The 20,377-nt window shown below is 34.8% G+C and overlaps 1 protein-coding gene across 1 annotated transcript in view; it reads left to right on the top strand.

Annotated features, from left to right (window-relative positions):
* Window positions 1-20,377, top strand: part of PRMT3 (protein arginine methyltransferase 3) — a 122,806-nt gene that overhangs the window by 96,760 nt on the left and 5,669 nt on the right. The window contains exons 14-15 of the mRNA XM_005891851.2: window positions 9,603-9,653; window positions 9,825-9,912. Of these exons, the coding sequence (XP_005891913.2) occupies window positions 9,603-9,653; window positions 9,825-9,912 (139 nt within the window). The remainder of the gene's footprint in view (window positions 1-9,602; window positions 9,654-9,824; window positions 9,913-20,377) is intronic.

The following is a 20,377-nucleotide window of genomic DNA, read 5'->3' as shown; positions in this document are numbered from 1 at the left end:
CCAACCCTGAATTTTACCCAACTGAAATAACTTTGCCAACAAAGGTCCGTCTAGTCAAAGCTGTGATGTTTCCAGTAGTCATGTGTGAATGTGAGAGTTGGACTGTAAAGAAAGCTGAACGCCAAGAGTGATACTTTTGAACTGTGGTGTTGGAGAAGACTCTTGAGTCCCTTGGACTGCAAGATCAACCAATCAATCCTAAAGGAAATCAGTCCTGAATATTCATTGGAAGGACTGGTGCTGAAGCTCCAATACTTTGGCCACCTGATGCAAAGAACGGACTCATTGGAAAAGACCCTGCTGCTGGGAAAGATTGACGGCAGGAGGAGAAGGGAACGACAGAGGATGAGATGGTTGGATGGCATCACTGACTGGATGACATGAGTTTGAATAAGCTTTGGGAGTTGGTGATGGTCAGGGAAGCCTGGCATGCTGCAGTCCATGGGGTCACAAAGAGTCAGACACGACTGAGTGAACTGAACTGAACTGAAAGTAACATTTAAGAATGAAGCTGAGAGCTTCCCTGGTGGAACAGTGGATTGGAACCCACCTGCCAGTGCAGGAGACATGGGTTCTATCCCTGGTCTGGGAAGATCCCACATGCCACGGAGCAGCTGAGCCCATGTGCCACAGCTACTGAGCCTGCACCCCTAGAGCCTGTGCTTCACAACAAGGGAAGCCACCTCAGTGAGAAGCCTGTGCACTGCAACAAAGAGTAGCCCCACTCACTGCAGCTGGAGAAAGCTCGCATGCAGCACTGAAACCCAGCACGGCCAAAAACAAACCTGAAAAATGAAGAACGAAGCTGAAATAGATACTTAAGGTGAACAACAACAAAAAAGAATTTGCCCCAGGAAAGTGATTAATGAAGGGAATAAAAGCAAACAAAAAGTGATCCTAGATGGAAGTCCAGAAATACAGGAAGCAGTGAAAGTGAACAAAAGTGGTGTATGTGCATATAGCAGTAGTTCCACTCCTAGGTATGTACCCAACAGCACTGAGTGCTTAAGTTCATCAAAGTACGTTCATAAAAGAATGTTCATAAAAACGGCACCTAGTACTTGGCAACAGTAGACTGGATAAATAAATTGTATAGTCACATATGTCTTAGAGCCATATAACTATTTAGGTAATATGCAATCGTATAAGTGAATGTCAAAAACAATAATAAAATTAGCTAGGCACAAAAGACTATGATATTGGTGAAGCATGTAATAGGGAAAATGAATCTGGGCTTAGAAATTGGAGAGAGAAATCTTGGCAAGGACGTAGAGAAAAGGGAACTGTACACTTTTAGTGGAAATGTAAATTGGTACAACCACTATAGGAACAGTACAGAGGTTCCTCAGAAAATTAAAAATAGAAACACCATATGACCCAGCAATCCTGCTTCTGGGTGTATATCCAGAGGAAGTGAAAACAGGGTCTTGATTATTCACAATAGTCGAGATACAGAAACATCCAAAGTGTGTACAATGGACTAGATAAAGAAGATACGAGATTATATATACACACACACATGCAGTGGAGTATTATTCCACTGTAAAAAGAAGGAAATCTTGCCATTTACCACAGCATGGATGGATCTTGAGGGTATTAGGCTAAGTGAAAGAAGTCAGAAGGAAACAAATAACTCTTATACATAGAACCTAAATAAAAAGGCCAGACTCAGAAACAGAGAACAGAATGGTGGTTACCAGTGGGTTGGGAACTGGGAAAAAGGGGGAAATGTTGGTTAAGAGTACAGACTTCTAGTTAGAAGTTGAGGAAGTTCTGGGGATCCATTGTACATCAAGGTTATTATACCGTAGTTAATGATGCTATATTATATAGTTGATTACTAAAAGTAGATTTTAAATGCTCTCATTGCAAAAAAAAAATTGATAATCGTGGCATGATGGAGATTTAGTTAATGCTCTGGTGGTAGTCGTTTTGCGGTATGCAAGTGTATCAAATCAACACATGGCACACCTTACATTATATATTGTTAGGTTGGTTACATCATTGACTGTATAAATTAATAGTATCTTGTGTTTCTAGCTAGGAAGAAGTGTTGAGTAAGGCCATATAAGCTATTGATTTATGAAATGTCAGAATTCAAGTACCTATGTTTTAGTCTCTGAAGCAGTGATCCCTTCTGCTCTCTAAAACTGCCTTTTTAGGTAATTTTGTAGGTAAACTACAAGGGAGCAATCTTAGTAAATTTTAAAGGAATTTCAGTTGTACTTTGGGAATATTTTAGTAGATCAAAAATGATTTATGTTGAGTTTCTTTTAGTAAAAGTACCTTTTAAAAATATTCTTAGACCTATTGTCTGTTTTGATGCTTTCCATATTGCTTGATCCATTTCTAAATGATACTCAGTTTGATGATACCCTTGAGAAGTATATGGCACTTAATGTGTATTGTTCCCTAGAGGAATCATGAAAGAAAGAAAAGATGCAAATTTCCTCCTGGGATAGAATAGAAAATTAATTGAAGAGGGAAGAGTCTATAATTTAAGCTATAGTTAATACTGGGAGAATAATGTAATATGTAATTTTCATTTTCTTGGTTCATTTTCTTGGTTATGTCTTCTTAAATACCAGTTATCACCAGCAGAGTTCATGCTCTCTATGCAGCAGCTTTTTATGGCCTGTATTTGTATTTTCATCTGATTGGTTTATAGACAATGATGTAAGTTAAAATGTATAATCTTTTTTATGCATTATCTTCTTACTCTTGCTTTACTTGCTTCAGACTCATCATCAGTTAGCTTTTGAATTCCATGTTAAGGTTTTGAAAGAAATACTCCAACAAAAAATGAATTGTATTTTTGTTATAGTGATTCTGCTGCATGGATTACAAGCACTCTATCTCCATGCTTGGATAAACTCCATCAAAAGCACATTATCCTCCTATTTCTGTGGCCAGCTGCCTAATTGTATCTGCTGTAACCACACGCTGCTGGAACATGTTACCAATGAAGAACAGAAATGATAAATTACTCCCTGCAGGTGATAGTGATAATGATAATTTTTAATTTCCTTCTTCCTCATAAGGTCTAGTCTGATCTCACTTCATTGGCTGCCATCCTGTTATATACACACATGATATGTCCTCTTTAAAGAAATACTCATCACACTAAAATACATGAGAAAGCAATTCATTTTTATTCCATGTCATTGTTCTTCAAATGAGCATGTATCATACTTTGTATGTATGGGATGAAAAAACAAAATGTAGCTTAAAACAGATTTTTTAAATGGTTCAATGTACACATGAAATGATTTGTGAAATCCACAAAGCAGAAACAAATAGCTCATTCTGAAACTCTCTTGTAATACTTCAGAATATTTAAGATGCCCAAAAAAGCTACATGTCTGTATTATTTTCCTATGTACTTCAGAGTAATTATGGAAGATTCTCACCAAATTATAAGCATGATCAAACTATCCCAGAAATTTACTGTATGCATATATTTTCCTTTCATTCTGTTTATGTTGTTATCACTGTTGTTCTTAATTACTATTAACTTTCTCTCAGTCTTAGTGACTTTATACCTGTATTTTTCTGCCTGTGGTATAAGGCAGCGAATTTTATTTATTTCATTGTGACCTTGCCTTTGCAAACTAACCTAGCTCCTATAGATACTTAATTTCAATGCTTATTTCTCTCCTTAGCATTCCCCTTGCCCCTAATTAGAGATATATATGGAACAAAAGGGAAATTCATTCTGTGGCCAGGTCTTCCAATCTATCTGATCTTTGTTAAGCACATGTCAAGTTGTGCTCCAGTTATTTATCGCCATTGCCTGTTTGGCATCATTTTCAATTTCCTGTGCTGATTGTTTATTCTTGTATTTGAATGACTTCCACAGAGAGAGTGTGAGTTCATTGAAATTAACATTTAAAACACCTAGAGATATCGTGTCAAAGTGGTGGTAACAAGGAGGTTAAACTGTAATTGAAAAACAGCTGCATGTTTATATTCTGCAGCGAAATGAATAGTTTTGTCCCCAAATCAGCTGACATATTTGACTGTTTATAATATCCTTGCAGAAATAAAAACAGCAATCATAGTTCAACTAGTTTATATGATGTTTCAAGTTTAAGGATTTTTTTCCTCTTTTTTCCTCATCTCTATTTTAATTATCAAGGATCACTTATATATTTAAAAAGAAAAAAAAGCTCTTTCCTTAAAGTGGCATTCTAGGCATTGCTTGTATTAGAGGGTAAATACCATTTAGTTCTCTGATGAGTACATTATGTGCATGTGATTTTAAATCCCAGGTGAATTTTTTCCTGACTTCTCAAGCTTCTGCTTAATGTTTGCTGTGGAACTGATCTTAACACTACCCTTAAACAAACATCATTAGGAAGGTAGATCTGCATGAAGAGTTGGAGATCCTATAATGTCCTTCACAGGGAACTACGATATAGATATGTCTTCTATTTTTCTTTCTTATTTTATTTATTTGCTTTGGGTTTATAAACTATTTGTTTTTTGGTTATGCTAAACTACCCAGTATTTCTTTCACTGTATTTTTGGGTTAGTTTTCTTTTTTGAGAACTAAATTTCACAGAAAATTATATTTAGGGATTGAAAGACAGTTCTAAAATGCCTTTATATTCTCAGATCTTTTTTATTTTTTAACTTTTTGTAAACTTGTGTATCAGCCTCTTGTGTTCATTAAGACCTATACTCCATGATTATAGTTATGTAATGTTCTGTTATATTAACATTACCGGCCTGTTTTTGCCTTTTTTTAAACCAGAGTTAAATAGGCCATTTCTCTTCATATAGTTTATATATTTCAAACTCTGGTCGCATTTCTGATAACGTTGTAAGAGCTGCTTTTCAGCCCAAATTTGTTGTTTCCACAAAAGGTTTTATTAGGTCACTGAAGTTTTTCTTTCTTCACTTCCATTTTTGGTAACATAGAGTATACAACGTATGTATAACTTAAAGAATAATTATAAAGTAACCCTCTCCCTCTAGAACCCTAGAAGTCTTCATAATGTTTTCATATATACACTGTGTGCTTGCTCAGTTGTTCAGTCATGTCTGACTCTTTGCAGCCCGACAGACTCCTCTGTCCATGGAATTATCTAGACAAGAATAGTGGTGTGAAGTGCCATTTCCTACTCCAGGGGAATCTTTCCAGCACAGGGATTGAACCTGCATCTCCTGCACTGGCAGGCAGATTCTTTACCACTAAGCCACCTGGAAAGCCCATCCCCATATATACACTGCTATGTATAAAATAGGTAACTAATGAGAGCCTACTAGATAGCAGAGGGAACTCTGCTCAGTGCTCTGTGGAGACCTAAATGAGATGGAAATCCAAAAAGAGGGGATATATGTATACATGTAACTGTTTCAGTTTGCTGTATAGCAGAAACAAATATAACATTGTAAAGCAACTATTCTTCAATAAAAATTAATGCAAACCAATACAAATAAAAATTTTCATTTTTCAACGATTTTATAATAAAATATATACATATAGAGAGGGTTTCAATAATTTCTATTACTGTTGCTTTCCCATTTGCATCTTTTCGTCTCTATTTGCAATTTTAGGGACTTCCCTGGTGGCTCAGACGGTAAAGTGTCTGCCTACAGTGTGTGAGACTCGGATTCAGTCCCTGGGTCGGGAAGATCCTCTGGAGAAGGCATTGGCAACCCACTCCAGTACTCTTGCCTGGAAAATCCCATGGGCGGAGGAGCCTGTCAGTCTACAATCTGTAGGGTCACAAAGAGTCGGACACGACTCAGTGACTAAACTTTCACTTTTGCTACTCTCCTCATTGGAAAATGTGTGTGTGTGTGTGTGTGTGTTAGTCGTTCAGTCATATCCAACTCTTTGTGACCTGTGGACTGTAGCCCACCAGGCTCCTCTATCCATGGAATTCTCCAGGCAAGAATACTGAACTGGGTGGCCATTCCCTTCTCCACGGGATCTTCCTGACTCAGGGGTCAAACCCAGGTCTCCTGCATTACAAGCAGATTCTTTACCATCTCAGTCACCAGGGAAGCCCTGGAAAATGTTATTTTTCTAGAATTACTAGCTGGGGAAAACTTGTCATTCTTTTTATTTAAATTAGTTTAGTTCCTTTTACATGTTAGACACTACCCTAGCCTTTGGGGTACAGAGAGGACTGATTTTTTTGAGAGTCACTAAGGGAAATAATCAGAGATAACAGCTGAATTGACTGCTTCTCCGTGCAATACTATGGATTATTTAGCTCAAGTCCTATTAAAAATAACTTATCACAGTTCTTCATATTTGTGAGAAATGGATAGATAAACATGAAGAATATCGATATTCCAAATCTGTCACTTTCAATAGCTTGGTCAGATCTTTCCAGATAGTTATATATTCACATTTGTGTAACACAGAATAAGTGCCCCAAACAAATATATATTATTTTTTTCACTTAATAGTATACCACAACTCATTTTCCAAATCAGTAAATACTTATCTGTAGGTTTACTTTTGATGGCCAAATAGTATTCTATTATTTGTAGATTTTATGATTTAGTAACTGATTACCTGTTGTTGAAAATTTGGGCTAAAATTGACATAGTTAAATCTTTGCAAGCATTCTTAATAATTTCCTTAGAATAACTTTTTGGAAGTTTTGAATTACTGGGTCAACCAGTATTACATTGTAAAAAATCTTAATTGAGTGAATGAAAACAGAAAAGTATACAAGTCATAAATAGTTTAATAAAATTACACAAAGTGATTTTTCCCTCATGTATATATACCCAGCGTTCAACTTAAGAAACAGAATACTACCAGAAACCCAGGAGCCCACCATGGAATCCTTTCCAGTTTCTATCCTTGTTGCAAGGATAACTCCTCTTCTGACTTGTAACACTATGAATTAGGTTTGCTATTTTTGGATTTCTGTATATAAACAGTCATATCACGTGTGCTATTTTGCATCTGATTTCTTTGTAATATGTGTTAGTTATTTTCCGTAGAAAAGTTATTTCATTTTATTTTCCCAGCATGAATGCTTCTTTCTCCACTAGCTGTGAATACTGTCATTTAAAAAACACAGTCAAGGAAAATTGTATCCAGTTGTCTTAATTTACTTATTTTTTTCTAAGTAGGTGAAACAGGTTTTTTTAATATGTCTATTAATCATTTGTTTTTCTTTTGTAAATCTCTTGCTTTGTCTTTTGTTAGCTTCTTTTGATACATTGCTGTCTTACTAATTTGTAGTAGTTTAATATACAAAGAACAGTGACCCTTTGTTATATGTGTGGCAAATATTCTCTGATCTCTTGCTTATCTTTTAGTTTTGATTCTAAAATTTAAATTTTTCTTATATTAAGTTTCTGCCTTGTGTATGATGCTTAAGAGCCTTCTTTATTTGCAGACTTTATAGACATTATTTATTGTTTAGATTTCATTCTTCCTCCTACCCTCCAGCCCCTGCACTGATCTTTGTGCTTATGTGTGCTTACATTGAAAACCCCACCAGATGATGTTATAATTTTTGCCTTAAATAATCATAGGTATCAAATTCAGAGGGGATTATAGTTAACCCAACTATTTATCATTTCTTTTGGTTTCTTATTTTTGATATTTCAGGTTTCCTTCCAATATTATTGCCTGTCAGCCTAAAGAACTTCCTTTAAAATGTCTTCTAAAAAGCCTGTTGGCAATGGATTCTGTAATTTTCCTTCACTTGGAAATATTTTTATCCTTCATTCTCTAAAGGATGTTTTTCCTGGATATAGAATTTTAAGTGTTTTTTTTTTTTTCCCCTCCTGTTCCATCATATTTTTCTTTTCAGTCTGGACCTCCAGTCAGATGTTTGTTAATTCCATAGGTCCCCGAGTCTCTGGGAATTTTATTTCAGTCTTTTCCCCTTGTTTTTAAAAATTGGTTCGTTTCTATTGGTTTCACTTCAAATTCAGACTTTTTCCCCTGTATCTTCTCCATTCTACAATTCATCCTAGGAAGTTTTTTTGTTTCAGTTAATTGTGTTTTTCAGTTCTGAAATTCCCTTTAGGTTCTCTTTTTGTCATTTCTGTTTCTCCACTGAGAATCTCTCTTTTGATTCATTTCAGTGTGTCTCTGCTGTGGCTTTGCTGTTAACGCATACCAACATAGTTATAGTTTCTGCTTTAAGTCTTTGTCTGATAGTCCAGCATCTGGGTCATCTCAGCACTGACATCTGTTGACTGTCTTTCCTCTTGACAGTTGGTTCCATTTTCCTGGACTTTGTATGCTGAGTAGTATTGGATTGTATCCTGGGTATTGTGGACTCTTCGCTGACTTATCGTCATCTGGACCTTATTGATGTTTGATGTTAACAGGCGATCAGTGCAGTTAAAGTCAGGACATAAATTCTGTCAGCAGTGTCTCAGCAGACAGTGGTTCAAACCTCATTTCTGCTCTCTAAGAGTGTGCTGTTCTTTCTGTTTTGGGGTTCTCTCCTGCAGGAACACAGTTTAGGAATTGGTCTGAGACCAATGTTTTTTTCTGTTTGACAAAATTATAAATAGTATTTTGATTCTCTTTTGGTATCTGAAGCATAATGAACCTCAAGGTTAAATATGAATTTGGTTTGGGCCCAATCTGCATTAACCCTGTGGAATCAGTAAAACTCCACGTTTTTAACAAAAGCAGGAAAGTACACAAATCAGCTTTATATGACTTTTTGATAATCAGTTTCTAATTTTTAACACTTTATATGCTTTATTTAATGCCAGTTTTAAAATAGGTTGAGTCAAGCCTGTCCCACTAGTGAAAGAAAAAGGAATGATCATTTAAATTTTAAACAAAAAGAAATTAAAATTTATATTTGATTAACATATTAATTTCTTCTAGCAGCCTTTTATATAATTACAGTGAACCTTAGAGTTACATCAGATTTCTTCTTTGTGTGTATACCTAAAACATAAGTTTTATTGAATGATGTAATTTTTATTTTCAGAAACAAAATATGTAATATTTTAAAATTTCATTTATCTCATCATAAAAATAATCATACTACTTTACTTTAAAATTGGATGAATTAAATCAGAAGAAATGAAGTGAACTGGGTTTGTACAAAAGAGTATGTGTCAATTATTTATTTCTGTGTAGCAGACCACCCCAAAACTTAGTGTCTTGATGTCAAAATCACGTAGATTTATTTGTCTGTGTTTCTGTAGTCTGGATTGTTCTGCTGGTCTAGTTCAATCCTAGTTCTCCTGGTCTCTCCTGGGCTGTCTCACACTGCTGCGGCTGTATGGAGACTTGACTCACACGGCAGCGTCTCAGTGGGGGAGTCTGGATGGGTAAGGGGCCGGGTGAGCCTCGCTCCGTGTAGATTCTCACTTTTCAGTGGTCCAGCGCTGTCGTTTCTCTAAGTGAACACATATTGAGTATCTGATTAGCCTTGTTACCCATATTATCTTGTTTATATGGGGAAAAGCCAAGTTACATTATTTTTATTTATAACATCTTTTCTAGAGAAAATAGTGACCTGCCATTTATATAAGAGTGTCTGATCTTTGAAATGGTTTCTTACTTGCCTTGACTTAAAAGACCATGAAATCAATTGTTACATGATTTGTTTAATAATTATTTATATTACTTCTTTTTAAAAAAACAGGCAATTGCTGGCTACTTTGATATATATTTTGAGAAGAATTGCCACAACAAGGTAGGTATTTCATAACTAGGCAAGTATTTTATCTTTGTGCCCCAAGGCATTTGATCATAAGCATTTTGCTTTTGTAAGTAGTTGGAGCTTGTATTTGATGTAGTAAATTAATGTACCGTGATATTAAAAATCTTGTACTTCATCAGACATTTTTGAACTCTACCGATGCAGGTTGTGTTTTCTACGGGCCCACTGAGCACCAAAACACACTGGAAGCAAACAGTATTTCTATTGGAAAAGCCATTTTCAGTTAAAGCAGGTAAGAAAGGGGGGTGGGTGTCTTATTCATTCTGAAATAAACAGTATTCATCCATTCTACAAACACTTTTTCTGTGCCCACTGTATTTGAAGCAATATAGCATACTAAGGTAAGTAGTTCTTAGAGTTTACCATGTACATAAAGTTTAGGTGGCATATCATTTCATTAAAGAAGTAAGTTAAAGAAAACTTTTATTTGAATCTAATGTCTGCCAGTTACAATGTATGTGCCATTATGTAGCTCTTATGTTGAGTACTACAGAGTAATTCAGAAAATTTTTCGTAAAGCATTAACTAGTATATACTAAGTTGAAACTATAACTAAAAGAAAATATTTTAATTTCCCAAGTGACTAAACAGAAATATTACCAATAGAAGTAAAGTGTAAATTAAAAGAGAATGTCATTCAGTAGTTATTATATTCAAAATATATTTGTTTAGAATGCTCTCCACTGGGTCCACCTCCTCAGATCTAGCCTAGTGTTTAAAGACTGATCCAATGCTGCATTCCTTTGTCTTACATCTCGTTGATTGTTCACTTACATGAGCACCTATAGTTCTTATATATCTACACATCTAACACCAAAAGTTAGAATTTGATTATGGACTTTTTTTTTTTAACTGCTTGTTACACGTATGTCTTGTCCCATCTTCACTGAAAGCATCTTGACTGTGGGAAAACTGAATGCACACCAAACTTCAGTGCAGAGATACTCAACATCAGATTATTTGTATGTCTCTTAAAAGCAACATTGAGCAAAGATTTGCAGAAGGATTTCTAAAATATATGATTTTGATTTATATGAAGTTTTAAAAACATGTAAAACAACACTCTATACACGCACATAGTAAATTAAGAAGCAACACTTATGATAACCACTGAATTCATTGACGTGGTCACCTCTAGAGAAGGATAGAAATAAGATTGCAGAAAGGGGCTTTAGTGCTGTATATCTGAACTATTTCTTTGAAAAACTGAAGGAACTGTGCAGAATGTCAAGATTTGACACAACTGAGCAAGTGGTCGTTATATCATTCTCCATGTTTAAAATATTTCATAAAATTGTAATGTAGTTTTTATTTCACTGTTGAAGCGTAAAGGAATTTAGTAGATGCAAATTAACACCATTAGAGTAAAGCAGCACTGTGTTGTCATTCTTTCACTTTGAGGTTGTAATGCTATGGAAATAAAACTTTGATGGTGTCATTTTCTCTTTCTCTGGAAAGCTATAGCACAGCAAAACTGAAATGAAGCAAAGACATCTTCATTTATGTTTCTTTGCTTTTTTTTTAACTCTGATATTTGGATTAACTTTGGGAAAATTGAAAATACTGCTTTTTCCCCACTGTGACCATTTGTTGTCTTACTACTAGAATTCTAAAGGCTATACTAATTCTTTCATGTTTTAATCTTGAGAGAGATTTAAGATAGCCTTTGAATTTTCTCCTACCTAATTGCAACACAATATTATTTATACCTAGTGAAAATTTGAAAGCCTAACTATTCTTTACACAGTAATCCTTCGAGTAATTGATTTCTCAGAATACTGTGAAGAAGATATATGATTCTAATGTTGCCCCGTGGCACCATCTACATTCTATATTTCTTTTATTGCCATTGTGTGTACTTACATAAGTCCAATAGGCTCTCCTAAAAGAGTATAACCTGAGGAAAGTTTGTGAAAACAAAATTTCAAAGAAAGAAAAAATAGTCATTCTCAGTTATAAGAATTTTTTTTAACTCTACTAATCATTAGCCTCTGATGGTATTACTGATAAATAGAAGCCAGAAGCTGTGGGGCAGAGTATTGGGATAGAAGCTAGTCAGAAAAAAGAGCTCTAGGGACATGTTGATAATTGTATTAAGTATAAATGGTCCGTACATCTAGAAGATGAAATTTCATTCAGTGCTAAAAAGAAATGAACTATCAACCTGTGAAAAAACATGGAGGAATCTTAAACCCATATTGCTGAGTGAAAGAAGCCAACCACTTAGAGAAATAACACCAACTCTACACAGTCTCTTCCAGAAAAAAGAAAAGAACTGATTTTATGAGGGTAGTATTTCTTTGATATCAAAAATTAGACAAAGAGAGTACAATAAAATTAAACTACAAACCAGTGTCTCTCATGAATAAATCCTCAACGAAATAGTAGCAAATTGAATCCAATGATGTGTAGAAAATACACTGTGACCAAATGGGTTTTATTCCAAGAATTCAAGGCTGATTCAGTATTTTAAAATCATATAATGTAGTCCACCATGCTAGCAGTCTAAAGAAGAAAAGCTACATGATTGTATCAGTGGATGCAGAAAAAAAAAAAGTTTGACAAAACGTAATATCAATTCATGACAAATACAGCAAACTAGAAACAAAAGAGAGCTTCATCATCCTGACAGAAGGCATCCATACAGCCTATCGCTAGCATCATGCTGAATAAAGAAAGACTAAATAAGGCAATGGTGTCTACTTGCTCCACTCCTACACTGGTTTTTTTTTCTTAAAATTTATTTTATTTGGAGGATAACTACTGTACAGTATTGTGATGGTTTTTTCCGTGTATCAGTATGAATCGGCCATAGGTAGTACATGTGTTCCCTCCATCCTGAACCTCCTCCTGCCTCCCTCCCTACCCTATCCCTCTAGGTTGTCACGGAGCACCAGTTTTGGGTGCCCTGCTTCATGCATCAAACTCGCACTGGTTATCTGTTTTACATATGACAATGTATATGTTTGAATGGTTTTCTCTCAAATCATCCCACCTTCTTTTCCCACTGAGTCCAAAAGTCTCTTCTTTTACATCTGGGTCTCCTTTGCTGCTGTTTATGTAGGATCATTGGTACCATCTTTCTAGATTCCATATATATGCATTAATATGCAGTATTTGTCCTTCTCTTTCTGACTTACTTCACTCTGTTCATCCACTTCATTAGAACTGACTCAAATGCGTTCCTTTTTATAAAGGCTGAGTAATATTCCGTTGTGTATATATACCACAACTTCCTTATCCATTCATCTGCTGATGGACATTAGGTTGCTTCCATATCCTAGCTGTTGTAAATAGTGCTGCATTGAACGTTCAGGTACATGTGTCTTTTTCAGTTCTGGTTTCCTTAGAGTATATGCCCAGAAATGGGATTGCTGGGTCGTATGGTAGTTTTATTCCTAGTTTTTTAAGGAATCTTCCTAGTGTTCTCCGTAGTGGTTGTATCAGTTTGCATTCAACAGTGCAACAAGGTTCCCTTTTCTCCACACCCTCTCCAGCATTTATTTGTAGACTTTTTGATGATGGCCATTCTGACTGGTGTGAGATGATACCTCATTGTGGTTTTGATTTGCATTTATATAATAATAAGTGATGTTGAGCATCTTTTCATTTGTATATTAGCCTAAGCAAAAATTAAACAAAGATGGTACAAGAAAATGAAACTACAGACCAATGTCCCTCAGGAATAAATCCTCAACAAAATAGTAGCAAATTGAATCCAGTGATGTGTAACAAGAAAATACACTGTGACCACGGTGTGTATGTCTGCACTCCTGCACTCTTAAACTGGAACTCTTAGCCAGTGCGATAAGAAATGAAGAAGAATTAAAAAGCATTGGGAAGGAAGAAATAAAGCTGTTATTATTTATAGATAATGTATACATAGAAAATTCTAGGAAATCTACCAAAAAAAAAAAAAAATACAGAGCTAGTAAGTGAATTTAGCAAGAGAAATTAATGTGCTGATTCTAAAATTTATATACAAATGATCTAGACTATTGTAGCCAAACAATTTTAAGAACCATATTGTACTTCTTACACTATGTAAATTCTGAACTTAAAAATTATGTTAACACAAGCAGTATAGTATTGACATATAAAAGATGAATATATAGATTAATACACTGATAGAAAATCCAGAAATAGCCTCATTTTTGTATAGTCAATTAAGTTTTTTCAAAGTGCCAATATAAATTTAATTGGAAAAGGATAGTCTTCTCAGAAAATTGTGTTAGAACAACTGAATATTTATAAAGGAAAATAATGACTCTTCTTATCTGATACCAAATATATAAAAACTTACTTTAAATGGATAATAGACATAAACATAAAAGCTTAAAACTGTGAAATTTCTAGATAACATAAGAGGGCATCTTGATACTTGAGGTAGGTGAAAGTTTACAAAAGTGAAATATTAAGTAAAACTCACTGAACTGCAATTTTACATGTTATAGTTTTATTATATATAAACTACACCTTACTAAAGTTAAGGCGAGGGTGCCTTAACTTGAGAGAAAAGCACTGAAACATGTATATTATCATATCTGAAATAGGTCGTCAGTCCAGGTTTGATGCATGATACAGGGTGCTCAGGGCTGGTGCACTGGGAAGACCCTGAGGGATAGGATGGGGAGGGAGGTGGGAGGGGGTTCGGAATGGGGAACGCATGTGCACCCATGGCTGATTCATGTCAATGTATGGCAAAAACCACTACAATATTGTAATTAGCCTCCATTAAAATTAATTAATTAATTTAAAATTTTAAAAAAAGCCCTCACTGGACCCTAAGTATATCCAGGATAAAATCCAGATTCTTTCCATGACCCTTTACAGTCTGACCGTTTTTCATCGTTTCCAGCCCTAACCTGTCAGAACCCCACAGAAGCCCATCATATGCTCCAGCTGTACTGCTCATTTTTTAGCTAGTTTTCCCATCTTTTCTTCCTCATTGCCTTTATCTGAGATACTTTTCTACCTAGGAAACTACTTTGACCTCTTTCACTTGATGAATTACACTTTTCGCTTTATAACCCAGCTTATTTCTGTACATCTTTCCTCATTCTCTTAAAAAGTTAACTGTTCTGTTATTTTTTTCTCCCAGATCAATTCATACGTATATCTGTGTTATAACATACCAGTGTGCTCTGATAAGGGGTTCTCATAGATGAGTTATTTGCCCCTCTCACTTCTTTTTTATCTGGTGCAGTATTTGGCATGTCATAAATACCCTCCTGAATGAATGAATAAGTACAGTAATATGCATTGTCATTGAAATATAACTTCCTTTCATCACCGTGGGTGACACATGCCAGGGGCAATTATCTAGTTGCTGTATTTGGTTGCCCCATTTTGTCAACTCTGATGTTCTCTTAAATTGTGGCATGGCTGAGGAGAGTATTGTTGAGTCGAAAAATAGCTTGAGTCAAAAACTACTTTTTGACTTAATATGGTGTACAATTTTTAGATAAATAAAGCCAAGTGTCTAATCATGACAATTTGCTGTTGTGCATAAAGTTTATTTTACTGTCCAAACAGTAATGTGACAAGATTTTTTTAACAAAATATTGTGAACATACCTATACAGTTATTCCACCCAGCTTGTGTGTGTGTGTGTATGTGTACATGTTAATATTTTGAATAATGTTAAGTCTTTTTTTGGTAATGGTAAATCTACCATTGGACTTCCCTGGCAGCTCAGTGGTAAAGAATCCACCTGACAATGCAGAAGACATGGGTTTGATCCTTGTGTTGGGAAGATCCCTTGGAAAAGGAAATGGCAACCCACTCCCGTATTCTTGCCTGGGAAATCCCATGGACAGTGGAGCCTGGCAGGCTGTAGTCTGTGGGGTCACAAAGAGTTGAACACAACTTATCTACTAAACAACAACAAAATCTATCATTGAGGGCAGACAGGATATTTGGAAAGCAAAGGAAAAGACAGTGTGAATAGGAAATTTCTCAGAATAGGAATTTTACACTTGACCAAAAGCACAAGGTAACTATACGATGATGAACCTAATGTGTTTTTGCTTTGGTTTGGGATTTTGTTTGTTGCTGTTACTTTCACAACATAGTTCTAACAATAGTTTCCAAAGAAATATTCTACAACATTTGAGCATTTCCAGCATTGTGGGAGTTAGAGACTAGCCTCCTAGAATGAATACTTTTAAAGGATTTAAAGGTCAATTTTAAAGTTTAAATTCAGAGTGTTTTTTCCCCCTTTTCCTTTAAAAAATAATGTACAATTTTATTGTACAAACTTATGTGACAGTATTTATTTTAAAGATCCAGATTTTTTTTTCTTGTGGTTTGGCTTTGAAAAATATTATTAAAATCATACTCTTTAGATCTCTTTATATGTTATTCAGTTCAGTTCAGTCGCTTACATGTTATTAGTAAGCTTTTATGTGATGGAGCATCCTTTTCTTTTCTTTTTTTTTTTCTTTTCATTTTTTTAACTCTAAGCTTTGGTAGTGATAATACTGATTTTTATTTATCTCCCTTGTGGGGAATGAAATTTTATTGCTCTGGAAGAAACTAATTTGAAAAAACCACTAGGACCAAATTGAAATGAAATCAGTTTTGTTCTTGATTGAACTGCAGTGCTGCTTTGTGATATACTAATAGCTGTCTGCTGATGATAAAAACAAGGTGATACAGCTCAGCTGCATAGAGACTGTCCTTTGCAGCTCTCACCAGTTTACACACTTAACAACATCAGTCATTTTATATCTATTTGACACTGATTAATTACTCCTATCTCTACTGCATTAGAGCTGTTACCTTGGCACTTTTGCCAGGCTTGAACAATTGAAGTGGGTGCAGCAGTGTGAACTGTGTATTTATTACTGTGACCCTTCATGCTGTATAATTAAGTATTGTTTTACATCTCCATTTTGAAATTAAGCTTACAAAATAACTATTACAGCAAGAGTTATTTTGCTTGTATTTTGTTTTAAAACATGAAAATTACAATATCAGCTTATAAGACAGTGTTAAGACTTTTTAATTACTCAAATATTTAATATTGATGCTGAAAATTTTTTCTTCTGTGAAAATTTAACAAAATTATCTGCTATTCATGCATCTTGAGCTGTATTTTAAGTTAAGGGATACATAAACCTCTTAAATACATTCTTCTTTTTAAACATATTTTTTAAACTTGAAATGCAGTATTTGATAACCTGCTTTATAGGCACCAGAGAACATTTCCATTTTGACCCTACACTAAGGATTGAATAGGACATTTATAAACAAGTGAACTTAACATTTTTAACATGTCTAAAGCCGCTTAAAGAGCAACTACCCTTAGGGCACATCAACAAGAAAATCACTGAGTTAAATAAAATGCTCAAAGAATCTTTTTAGATGGTAGTTAAACATTTGAAATAATAGCATCACTACTGATAATCACCAAAATGCAAATCAGAGCAGTCAGATACTGGTTGTTGTTTGTTACTGGTTTCTTTCATTCTTTTTCTGTTGTGGTTGGATTCTAACAGCCAAATTTTGGTAAAGATGGCTAGAATGTAAAAATTGAACACATTTTATGCCTTTTTAAAGTATCTTGGCTTTATAGAATTTGTTTCATTTTTGTATAAACAAATCATCAGCCTTTTCCTTTTGGTTTCTAACTTTTTTTCCATATTAAGAAATACTGTGTTACTATATTTATACATTTCTTTTGACTCCTTTCTTTCCTCAGTGATGTAAAATGCCCCAATTAAAATGTACTGAATCTCTATAATGAATCTTTATCCCATTTATCTATGAATTTATTCCTAAGCCATCACAATTTAAAAAACACTTTATTCTATATTTACATACAGTAAAGATTTACGCATTTTATTTATACAGTTTAATAAATTTTGGCAAATGTATGTTCCACTCTATTCAGTTCAGTTCAGTTGCTCAGTTGTGTCCGACATTTTGTGACCCCATGAACCGCAGCACGCCAGGCCTCCCTGTCCATCACCAACTCCCAGAGTTCACCGAAACCCATATCCATTGTGTCGGTGATGCCATCCAGCCATCTCATCCTCTGTCGTCCCCTTCTCCTCCTGCCCTCAATCTTTCCCAGCATCAGAGTCTTTTCAAATGAATCAGCTCTCCTCATCAGGTGGCCAAAGTATTGAAGTTTCAGCTTCAACATCAGTCCCTACAATGAACACCCAGGACTGATTTCCTTTAGGATGGACTGGTTGGATCTCCTTGCAGTCCAAGGGACTCTCAAGAGTCTTCTCCAACACCACAGTTCAAAAGCATCAATTCTTCAGCGCTCAGCTTTTTTATTGTCTAACTCTCACATCCATACTTAACTACTGGAAAAACCATAGCCTTGACTAGACGGACCTTTGTTGGCAAAGTAATGTCTCTGCTTTTTAATATGCTGTCTAGGTTGGTCATAACTTTCCTTCCAAGGAGCAAGCATCTTTTAATTTCATGGCTGCAGTCACCATTTGCAGTGATTTTGGAGCCCAAAAAATAGTCAGCTATAGTTTCCACTGTTTCCCCATCTATTTCCCATGAAGTGGTGGGACCAGATGCCATGATCTTCGTTTTCTGAATGTTGAGCTTTAAGCCAACTTTTTCACTCTTTCACTTCCATCAAGAGACTAAATTAGTTCTTCTTCACTTTCTGCCATAAGGGTGGTATCATCTGTATATCTGAGGTTATTGATATTTCTCCCGGCAATCTTGATTCCAACTTGTGCTTCTTCCAGCCTGGCATTTCTCATGATGTACTCTGCAAAAAAGTTAAATAAGCAAGGTGACAATATACAGCCTTGGCGTACTCCTTTTCCTATTTGGAACCAGTCTGTTGTTCCATGTCCAGTTCTAACTGTTGCTTCCTGACCTGTATACAGGTTTCTCAAGAGGCAGGTCAGGTGGTCTGGTATTCCCATGTCTTTCAAGATATAGAATATTTACTTCACCCTAAAAAGTTTCCTTGTTGATCCCTTGTGCAGTCAGTCATCCCCATCTTCAGTTTTCAGACTGGACAACCATTGATCTGCTTTCTGTCACTATGTATTATATTACTATTAATAATAGTAAGGCATTAGTATTCTTTTAGAATTTTATATCAAAATTACTATATAGAACATACTCCAGCTTTGCTTTTAGCATATTTTAAAGTGCATCTGTGAATCAGTAATTTGTTCCTTTTTATTGCCAGGTAGTGTTCCTTTGTATGGACTTACTGTAATGTACATAGGCTTTCACTTGCTGATAGACTTTTAGATTGTTTTCAGTCAGGTACCATTATGGATAAAATTAATATGAACATTTTTGTAAAAGTTTTTGTGTGGACATATGTTTTCATTTCTCCTAGGCAGATATGTAGGAGTGGAATTATTAGGTCTTACAATAAATAAATACTTCATAAGAAGCTGGCGAACTTTTTCACAATGACTATACTATTCAAGGTTCCTACACTGTTGTGGGTTTGTTTGCTCCACATCTTTGTCAACACTTACATAAAAGGGCAGTCATTTTAATATGTTTTAATATGTCATTGTGTTATAAGTGTATGTAGTGACAGCTGTGTTTTTAATTTGCATTTACCTCATGACTAATGATGTTGAGCATCTTTTCATATGTTCATTGGTCATTTGTATGTCTTCTTTGGTGAGGTTTCTTTTAAGATATTTTGCTCAATTTTGGTTGGGTTGTCATCTTACTGGGTTATAAGAATCTTAATAAGGTACAAGTTGTTTGTCCGATATATGCATTGCTGATATTTATGTCTCAATCCTAGTTTTTCCTTTCATTTTCTTAAGGTCTTTTAAACTTTGTGCTATTGTGGCCTAAGTTAAGAAATCTTTGCTACTCTAACATCACAGCTTTTCCTATACGGTTCTTCTAAAAGCTTTATATTTTTGCCTGTACATTTAGGATTATAAACTATTTCATGTTGATTTTAAAAGTAATTTTCATCTTTTTCCAAATTTATATTAGGTTGTTTCATCATCATTTCTTGAAAAGACTTTTCTTTTCCCGTTTAATTACCTTGGCTCTTTTGTCAGAAATTAACTAACCATGTATGCATGTCTGTTTCTGAACTTTGTTTCCTTGATCTGTGTGTCTTTTCTTACGCCAGTAAGACACTGTAAGATGATATAAATCCTCCTGCTTTATTCTGTTCTCTCACTATTCTGGGCTCTTTAAATTTGCATATGCGTTTTAAAGTCAACTTAAATTCTGCCCAAATAAAACAGTCCTGCTAGGATTTTGATTGAGACCGTGTTGAATCTATAGATTACTTTGGGGAGAATTAACATCTTAAAACAGTATTGAGTGTCATCCACAAACAATATGTCTCATTTACTTAGATCATCTTTAGCAGTGTTTCATAATTTGATATAACTAAATGGTGCGTATATGTTGTTACATTTATCTCAAGAATTATACGCTTTTTCAATGCTATTATAAATGCTATTGTTATTTCAGTTTCTAATTCTTCAGTGCTCATGTATAGAAATGCAGTTAATTTTTTATATGGATCTTAATGTTCCGAGATTGCTAAACCTTCTGAGAGTTTTAGTAGCTGTTTTTTTTTTTTTTTTTTTTTTTTTGCATAGTGCTTAAGAATTTTTTATGTGTAAGACCATATGGTCTGCAAATAAAGACCATTTTACCATTTTTTCCCCCAATCTATATTTTTTTTCTTCCTCTGCATCTTAATGCCCTGACCA

Source organism: Bos mutus, chromosome 29 (assembly GCF_027580195.1).
Source record: "Bos mutus isolate GX-2022 chromosome 29, NWIPB_WYAK_1.1, whole genome shotgun sequence".
Taxonomy (NCBI): domain Eukaryota; kingdom Metazoa; phylum Chordata; class Mammalia; order Artiodactyla; family Bovidae; genus Bos; species Bos mutus.
This window is presented reverse-complemented; position numbering and strand designations above follow the sequence as displayed.